We start from the raw sequence: 9,776 nt of genomic DNA, 5'->3' as shown, positions 1-9,776 counted from the left end.
CTCTTACAAACATCCTGCAGGTCAAAAAAGTCAAATAGCTAAATTTTTGTCTTTTCTGACAATAAAGATTTTTCTCTTGGAGGGATTGTTGTAAATTTTATTTATTTTGAAAGTTTTTGTCAAGGACTGTGCTTTTTTTTTTGTTACTTTTTGCTGGACCTTCTCAGTTTTTCTTATGTTAAACTCTCTAAATGACTGTTGACAGAAAACCAAAACAGTTTAGTTTTAAAATGGTTGATTGTGCATATAAAAATCATGGCAGGACTTTGCTGATTTTTACAGAAAATGAGCTGCTTCTCAAGAATTTACCAAATAAAATGAATTTAAATATTTTTGGTTGATGTATTTTTTTCATGAGCCTGTATACTTTTGGACCTGTGTGAAAAGAATTTGCAAATCAATTCTAACTTATGCTTATGCATTCTTATCACTCAAATTGTTTCCTTTATCCTTGGTCCACCAGAGGAATAAAATTGTCAGATTTTATAATTAAAGCCTAAGAATCGATATTCAATCCATTACAAATCACCACATTGGAGTGCAGGTAGAGTAAGTTATACAGCACCGATGCATATGCATGTGCACATCATGTCTTCAAAGCCCTGTAACCTCTGTTTCTTTTTTTTCCTTTTTTTTTTAAGTAATCTGTTCTGCTATATTTTCTTTACAAAATGAAAATAAAATACTGTTGTTTCTTTCAATGCTGTTCAGCATTTCAAAGAGTGAAGGCCAGGTGCAGCAAGGCCAAGCAGAAATTGCTATTTGGTGATCATAAAATTGCTAGTATGGCTTTAAATACTGCATTTGACATAAAGGTAAAAACAAAATTTTTCTTTATTACACTTGAAAATATTATGTTTTAAAAGATTAATTGTACTAAATTGTTTATCTATAGGTCTGACAGGCCACCTATATTTTATTTATGTCAGAGATGAGTATTAAGGGAAAAAAGGAAATTCCAGTTTTGGTTTTCAGTTCCTGTTTATTGCATATTAGAAAACAAAAATTGTACAAACACAGCACACTGAATGCCTACCGGTATCTACTTTCCTTTCATATGTTCACTCTGAACATCTTGAACGAAGACCTTTAGAGTTCATTGTAAAGGAGAACAGAAAACATAGTTTGTGGTTATTCTTGTTTACTCTCCGTGAGCTGCTCCCTGGAGGCCTCATTTGAAATCTGCAGGAAGGGAGTGCTGATCTCACCCGACTGCAGGTCACTGGCCACCCGCAGCAAGCAGCTCAGGACCATATCCTTGGCCAGGCCGGCCTCCAGGTTGCCTTCCCGGCTAAGCTGTTGGGTGATTTGGTCAAGGCTGGTCAGAACAAGTTCTGAGCCCAGCAGGGGGCAAATATTACCAACATCCCCATCTGATCCTGGAGCTCCATCCCTCACCATGTTCTCAATCATGTACTGCTGGTATAGATCCAAGAGTTTCTGCTCCAGGTAATGATTCAGAAGAGAATTGGAGAAGGGCCCCTCACGACCCTGAAACAAAAAGCTACGATCACGACCACTCGTCTGTCTCCAGTGGTTTGAACCTCTCCTGAGCAGGTTCTGTAGACCTCTCTGTCCTGGTGGAGAATCCTCGACTGCAGGCGGGACATCACATGAGTGCAGGAACGGCCTCACAGGCTGCACATCAGCATAGACATTAAAATCGGCCTCACTGGTCACAAGAGGCAAAACCTGCTCACCTCCAATATGGAGGTCGCTGTAGTTTTCATAGATGCTCTGGCAGCAAGAGGGAACTAAGAAGGGGGTATCTCCACTGTCAGAGTAAGCTTGGGCTGGGATTTCCATCTCTGCAGAGGTCTGCCTCTCTGTATAAAGTGCTTGGACATGTGAGGTTAACAACGGAGGGATTTTCAGGTCGGCCGAAGCCCTCAAGGTCTCTGTGCCAGCTGTTACCTTCAAAGAGCTTGGATAAATGAGTGGAGAAGGTCTGGAGGTGGTTGGAGTGAAGGAGGTTCTGGGTGGTCCACCAGCAATTTGGAAAGTTTTTTGAGGAGGCAGCAAATCCTCCTCCATCTCCCAGTAAGTCATGCTCAGCAGTCTCCCTTCGCAAAGCATTGCTGGAAAACAAAAATCAAATAATCATTCCATGGAAGAAAAATACTCAATTTGTTTTTATCAGTTTATTTGAAATACAGCCTGACATGTAGCAATCTACACAAATAATAGAATAGAAAATCCTTTTTATTGTCCCACAATGGGGAAATTGTGGGACAATTGAGGACAGTTTTACAGTAATGGATATGTGAAAAGTAGCAGCAACACCAGAGATGTGCAAAAAAAAAGTGCCAAAAGAGAAGCCTTCAGCATCTGTTTAAAATATGTGCCATGCCCTCACAAATATGCATTCTCCTTGAACTTTAATACATTTTATAAACAGAAGCTTCATAGCTTCATATATAAAAAAAAATACTTTTATGTAAGGGGTTTTATAAAAAAAATTGTGACCACCAGACAGCTCAGGAATAAAGTTGCAGAGAACTTTAAAATAGAAACAGTTTTGTGGAAACTGAGACAGGTTGTGGTATCAAGACTTCTACGTGCCAAGATTGAGAAGAGAAAGGTGATAGGAAACTTAGGAGAAAGTATATGGATGCATTTTTGCTGTTGATTGTTTTTGTTGTTGTTTCTTGTCTGTACAACATCCTAAACAAGAAAAGACAAATTAAGTTATTCAATTTCCACCTGCAGCCTCCTAAGTTGTTATGTCCCTTGGTTTCATCTGTTCGTTGTTCTGTTGTTAACATGTTATCAGATGTATCGGAGTGGCATTTAGTTAGCGGCTCCGCTAACTGGGTTGACATAAATATGGAGGCAGCACAACTAACTAAAAGAGTTAGGCACACCACCAGTGTGACCAGTTAGTCTGGAGCCATTTTTGTTGTTGTTCAGAGTGCATCAGTGCATCAACTGATCGGATTTCTTTTCTATGTTTTGGACTTTCTTGCTCTTGTCCTGGTTCCTGATTCAGCATTAAGGTTGTATTTTTTGAAGAAGTCAGAAGGGTGGCACAAAGAAATCTATTATTTAAAAAAAGATATAAGATGTAGGCCGACGTACATGCACCATGTGGTTAGGGAAATACATACCCTAAACACAACATCTGCTTAGTGAAACTGGTGGTGGCAGGAACATGCAATAGGACAAATAATTTTATATTCAAATACTTCAAAGACAATAAGTACATGAAAGACTATGGATCTGAGCATGCAAATGTTTTATAACATTCACTTCCAGTCATATGAAATCTAAATATAGTTCAAGAAAATCTGTGCTGTATTGCCATAAAATATAAATGCATATGATTTGCATGAATGTAAGAAAATGTATATTTCTGGTATACAATTAAGGGTATTAATGAACATTTATTCATTTATCATTGCTTTTGCAGAGAAAATGTTTACCCTTCAAAATTCTAAACTTAAAAACTAATAATAATCAAAAGTCCTCCTACCTTGAACCAGAATCAAACTTCCAATTTGGAATTCTGCTTACAGCTTGTTTTTGAATCCTAGAAGATGTTCTTCTTCCCTTAAGAATGCAGAAGTTTTGGAAGAAACCTTGGAAATTTCTAAAAGTCTATCCTCTTGACAGAGTACAGCAGTCTGCATGTGTGTGAAAAGTGTTTTATATGCTCTATTAGAGGAAGTGGGACTACAGGCTTCTGTCACTCACATCTCACTTTCAGAAGCTGAACTTCAGAGCTGCTTTCAAATCAATATCTCTAAACTGTGCAGAGTTGATACACACAGCGATATATAACAGACTTTTAGAGCCATTAATTTCTGCTTCCTTATCCCAATTTATGATTTACTTTCCTCTCCTTGCATTTGGGTATTCTTCATTACATATATATATATATATATATATATATATATATATAAAAAAAAGAAATCAACAAACATATGAGCTGTGGAGAGAGACCAATAAGGTGCTGTTCCTGTGGAAAGGAAACAGGTGTTTAAAAGCAGAAGAAACTTCAAGCTGAAATATTATCAAGAATTAAGCGGTAGAGCAGACCTATTCCTCTTTTTTTGTAAAACGTGACAGGTTCCAAAGTGAAATTTTGAAGATGAAATGTCCTTCTATTGTTAGCATGGATTCAAATGGAGAAGGTGATTTAACACAAGCTTTAGTTAAGTATATCCTGTTAACTTTGTTTATTAGACTGTAAAATGTGCCATTACTGCAGTCCATAAAATATATCTCTGTTTGAATCATAATGTCTTATAAATAACACAGATAATTCTGGTAAAAGGGTTTCATGCACTTATTATAAGCATGGTTGTCATAGAAATATTCAGTTTTATTCAGCGGGAGTTCTGCAAGATAGAAAATATTTTAACCTGTTAATCATTCACAAAAAGACTTGTTAAACCCTAAAATATTTAGGTTTGTCTGATATAATAGATGTGAATTTGACACGATTAATGACAGTTTTTTTTGTCTCTATATGCAGTATAATATTTATATTGTAACGTTTGATTACATCTCCAAATGAGTCAAGTTAGTTGAACCAGAAATCTCTTTTGTTAGGATAAGAGTAAAATCGTTCAAACACAGAAAGTAGAAAAGAATAGGAACACAGGGGCCAGCCTATATATAGATATAGATATAATAGCCCATTTAGATTATAATAACAATCACCATCATAATCATAATTTATATTACTTCTCTTAAAGGTATAGAGGAGGATTTTCACGAATTTTTGAAAACACCCACCCTCTCCGCTTTAAAAAAAATAAAATGCACATGCGCGACCCTGTACCCGCTCCCGAGAGGGAACGTCTATTTAACACGTGTGAGAGCATGCAGGAACCCATCTCTCCTTGTGCAAGCTCAGTTTAAAAGTGGCTGTTAGCATCGCTCATACAAGCTTACTTTCCAAAAAAGTATTTACAATTATTCCACTATGTCAGACTCAGCACCTGTAAGTGAAAATGGGGAGGAGCATGAAGGACGACCTTACGTAAACATATCACTAGGATGATTGACAATTAGGAGGACCACTTATTTCAATGAAAAAAAAAAGAATATTCTCCACTGCACATTTAAGGCTCAATAAAGGGGGACATATGTGGCAGAGAAGAGAGAGCAGGTCACGTGTAAAGTAGGCATGGACATCGGAAAATGACAATACCTATCAAATAGGTACCAACTTAGTGCCAACCTTTTATTTATGCCAAGGGAGTATAAGAACTGACCAGAAGGGATTTTCTTTACACCAACAAAGATATGAGGCCAGCGCTCATATCTTTGTTGGTACCTTTGTTAGTACCTTTTCTTTGCTAAACTTAGATGAAATCATATTAAAGTTTAAAACCTGTTTAAGAATTGTTTACTCTAAAATGTGTTATTACAAGAGTGATCGCTAAAGGTAAACAAACCGGGAATAAGACCTGTGATGTTAGCACTTTCAGGGGGAACAAGCCTACATTATAAACCAATCTGTCTGTCTGTATGATCAAAGGATTTAACAGAATCTGCAAAGTCCTGACATGTTGTTTTTTGGTGCTGTATAAATACACTGAATTATCTTAATTAAAAGGAAAGTCTCACTCTCAGAATCTGTTTGCAATAAACCGAAACTTGGAAGACATTGACCCCGTTTAGTAAAGTATTTGTCTTAACAGAACTGAATCTTTCACAAATATCAGTTACGTGCATAAAGGGACTGTCCCTGTCAGGGGGTGGGTTTTTCCCAACATAAAAGCCCCTTCTCCACATGTCTCACAGGAGTTAGACATCTTGCTTACTTCCTCTGCTTAAGACAGGGGAGCTCAAAAACACCAGTAGCTAATCAACAGAAGAGGAAAATACTGTATTATTAATAAATAGAGGAAACACTAGACTTAAATGACTCTGAGTGAACTGAAATCCTATGCAAATGCTTATTTGCAAAATAAATCTCTCTATCAATAAAGCTTTTTGTTTTTAATATTAAATTCCAAAATGTAAAAAAAAAATAGATTACAACTTATATATCCATTATATAATGGATAAACTTCAATTATCCTTAGTTTGATCTATGATAGATGTTTATGAATTAATGGTTTTATAAGTGGGGCAACTAAAAGTCTGGACTCTGTTGTTTAGTTTATGCGTCACTCTGCTGCTGGTAATAATACCTGCCAGGGTTGCAACCACTCAGTGTAATGATAACACCAAGTGTAGAGTTACCAGACCAATTCTACAGCAATGTTGCCGAGCAACACTAAAGACATGCTGAGATCAGGTTTGAAGCTTGTTTTCAGATCTGCTTTTATTTGGTAACATCAGCACCGAGGACAGAGACTGGCCCCAGTAAACAGCTCCGACAGGGTTAGCTTAAGTTTCTCTTGCTCTTTTCCTTGGAGTAGTCTGAATGTCTGGAAATAAGGTGAGAGTCTGTAAGGATGTCTGAATCCTTTTAGAGGAATGTTCAAGAAGCTCAACAATGTGTTCCATCCCAACCATCATGGAAATAAAGCCGGGCGTAACGGCGGGATTCAGGAGGACTACCACAATGCCTGCACGGTCCGACTGGTCCGCAGCACCTCCATGCTGGTGGTGGGGGAAAAAAGTCGCTCTTCCGAGGGGTCCACTCTGACACGGAGTAAGAGCAGCGTGAGCATTGAGTCAACTCTGTACTATTACCAGAGACAAGAAGACAGGATATGGCTGTACTCACAGAACCAGAACTGTCTGGAGTACCTGGAGGCTTTGGTGGCTCTGAGAAGACAGTACACTAAGAGTGTAAGTGACTTGAAGAGCAACGATGCCAAGGCCACAGAGTCTCCAAAGAAGAAACCCACACACCCTCCACCAAAGATGGAGGAACCGGTAATATGTGTTTAAAAGTAACTGTTTCTTCTAACCTGAGTTCAAATTGTGCAGAGGATCAGTGCGAATTAGTTTTCAGGTCTTGAAACTGATTGTTGAATTGATTCCTGTTCGACCATGGCCGGGCCATTCCAGCGTAGTATTTTGATCTAAAGCCTATATATATATATATATATATATATATTACAGCTCTGGTTGTAGGTTTTAGGTTTATAGACCTGCTGATCCAAAATGCTGCAGCCAGGGTTCTGATGAAAATTTAAAAGAGAGATCATATCTCTTCTTTCTTAGCTTCTCTTCATTGGCTTCCTGTTAAATCCAGAATAGAATTTAAAATCCTCCTTCTCAAATATAAAGCCTTAAATGGCCAAGCTTAATTTTATATCAGATATATGATTGTTCCTTATGTTCCTTATATGTCTGGTTCCTAGAATGTCTAAAAGTAGAATGTTAGGCAGATCTTTTAGTTATCAGGTTCCTCTCATGTGGAACCAACTACCACTTTTGGTCCACGAGGCAGACACCCTTTCTAATTTTATGGGTAGGCTTATAGCCAGAGAGGCTCAGGTTATCCTGTGCTATCTCTATAGTAATGCTGCTATAGGCTTAGACCGCTGGAGGACATAGGGATCCCTTTTTCATCTTTCTATCTCAATTTCATTCTATCTCCATTCTCCCACTCTACAGAAGTTGTTTATAGATGTTCGAGATTGGACCGTTTTTCAGTGCAGTCCTGTTTCTCTGACTGACTGGCTAGATGTGCTCTCCTCATCCTCTGACATGGGAGCTGGCTCGGAGCTTGTCTGCCTGGCTTTGTGTTTCCTGAACAGGGCTGCCCGTGGAGTTGATTTACAGTTTCCTTTTGTATCTCTGCTTCTTTCTGTATGTCTGCTTCTGTCTTCTTGCACCCCAGTCAGCCTCGGCAGATGGCCGCTCACACTGAGTCTGGTTCTGCTGGAGGTTAAAAGGGATTTTTTCCTCTCCACTCTCACTACAAAGCATGCTTAGTGTGAGGGATTGCCTTCGAGTCAATGAGTCGATGCAATCAACTAGTTTTCCTTAGACAGAAAACTTTTAAACAATTTGACTGTATGATGTGGTTAAATTGTAAAGTGCCTTGAGATGACATGTGTTGTGAATTGGTGAATTGGGAAATTTATAAATAAAATTAGTTGTTCCTCTACCAAAAGCCAAAGTCCTTCTCAAACTAGTAGGTTTTTTCCACAAATATCCTCTGTTTAGTTTAGTCCTTGTTATTTGCTCTCTAAGATGCACTCTCCTTGACTGACCTGTCAGTTTGGTTGGACAGCCATGTAGGTTTACAGGTGTGGCATATGCTTTCCATTTATAGTTTATTGACTAGAAATACCTTTTTGAGACATTCAAAGCTTGCAATATTCTCTTACAACTTGACCATGCATTTAACTTCTACCTCTAACCTACAACTTTGCTGGTGTGTTACTTGTTCTTCATGGTGTTTGTTCGTCACTGATCATCTTATAGGAGTAGCTAAGATTAAATAAAACACAGGTGGATCCAGTTTACTAATTGGTGGCTTCACAGATGATTTTTCAAGGTTTTTATTTGAGGACATTTTAGTAAAGGTAGGTGAAAACTCCTTTTTTTGTGAACATCTATATATGTATTTTATCGTTTACCCTTACACTTCAACACCATGCACTATTTTGTTTTGGTCTATGACTAGAGATGCACCGATCCAACACCTGGATCGGATATTGGCTACGATGTTGACTAATTACCTGGATTGGATATCAGTGATTTTATGCCAGAGATCAAATCCGGTGCACTTTACAAGGAACTGTTATTTCTTTCTTTTTGCTGCTTATAATTTAACTTTATTGATTTCACACTAGAGAAATTCACCCCTGCATTTGACCCATCCCCTTAAGGGTTTGGCTCAGTAACCCAGAGTGGCAGTCTGTGGGAGTTGAACTCAGAATCTTCGGGACCAAACACTCAGGCCACCACTCCTCTTAATTATCTATCAATAGTTATGTAAAGTACATTGTATCGGTGTTTATTTTTTACCTTTTTTAGCAAAGTTTATGTCAAGGCTAAAGCCTTCACTCACATGGCAAAATATATGGTTCATTTACCCAACAGTTGATTCGTTTCGGTGTCAGATATCAGCTGATACAATTATCCCAGGTATTGTATCGGATTGGAATCGAAAAAAAAATTATTGGTAGTTCTCTAACTATGACATAAAATCTCTTTAAAATTCATTGACATTGGTGTTTTTTACTTGATATGGTGGAAAGTTAAAGCGTTACGAAATCTTGTGTATTGAAGGAAAGAGTGAAAAGCATTTTTTTCCTCTACGGTCAATCCCAGATATCAAGAGTCAAACCATCTGCACCTTTAGTCCCAACAGAAGAGGACACTCTACAGTTCTTTGACAAGGTTATTGCCAGCTGTGACAGCGAACCTCTGCGTAAACCCTACAGAGACAGTGGCCATGCAGATGTAGACTTCATAGGTGAGTAGGAAAATTTATCATTCCATAGATTTTAAATGTAAGTATTAATATAGACTAAATGAAATAGGTTTGGGGCTGCACAGTGTGCACAGCACTGCTGCCTTGCAGCAATGAGTCTGGGTTCAATTCATGGCCCAGGGTCTTTCTGCATGGAGTTTGCATGTTCTCCATGTGCATGTGTCGTTTTCTCCTGGCACTCCCGACTTCCTCCCACACTTCAAAAATATGACTGTTAGGTTAACTGGCCTCTCTAAATTCTCCATAGGTGTGAGTGAGTGGGTGAATGGTTATTTGTCCTGTTTGTCTCTGTGTTGCCCTGAAATAGATTGCCTTCCTGTCCAGGGTGGACCACCTCTCGCCCATAGACTGCCGGAGATGGCACTACCACCCTTCGAGACCTCAGCAGGGATGGATGGCTGGATGTATGTCTGGATGG

The 9,776-nt window shown here is 38.4% G+C and overlaps 2 protein-coding genes across 2 annotated transcripts in view; one reads left to right on the top strand and one right to left on the bottom strand.

Annotated features, from left to right (window-relative positions):
* Window positions 1–1,131: 1,131 nt before the first annotated feature.
* Window positions 1,132–3,604, bottom strand: LOC107090100 (chromosome unknown open reading frame, human CXorf21). The gene is made up of 2 exons (XM_015383286.1): window positions 3,473–3,604; window positions 1,132–2,078 (listed from the first exon to the last, which is right to left on the bottom strand). Exon 2 carries the CDS (start codon window positions 2,074–2,076, stop codon window positions 1,132–1,134), a length of 945 nt encoding a protein of 314 aa, XP_015238772.1. The 5' UTR covers window positions 2,077–2,078; window positions 3,473–3,604.
* Window positions 3,605–6,332: 2,728 nt separating this feature from the next.
* The window catches only part of LOC107090099, an 8,146-nt gene continuing 4,702 nt past the window's right edge, over window positions 6,333–9,776 (top strand). The window contains exons 1-2 of the mRNA XM_015383285.1: window positions 6,333–6,840; window positions 9,196–9,340. Coding sequence (XP_015238771.1) covers window positions 6,436–6,840; window positions 9,196–9,340 — 550 coding nt within the window. The 5' untranslated portion in view covers window positions 6,333–6,435. The remainder of the gene's footprint in view (window positions 6,841–9,195; window positions 9,341–9,776) is intronic.

Source organism: Cyprinodon variegatus, unplaced genomic scaffold, assembly GCF_000732505.1.
Source record: "Cyprinodon variegatus isolate N-32 unplaced genomic scaffold, C_variegatus-1.0 Scaffold281, whole genome shotgun sequence".
Taxonomy (NCBI): Eukaryota; Metazoa; Chordata; class Actinopteri; order Cyprinodontiformes; family Cyprinodontidae; genus Cyprinodon; species Cyprinodon variegatus.
This window is presented reverse-complemented; position numbering and strand designations above follow the sequence as displayed.

What these genes read in the sequence shown, in the direction of transcription:
- LOC107090100 (XM_015383286.1), bottom strand. Translation starts at nt 2,076, where the DNA reads ATGCTTTGCGAAGGGAGACTGCTGAGCATGACTTACTGGGAGATGGAG.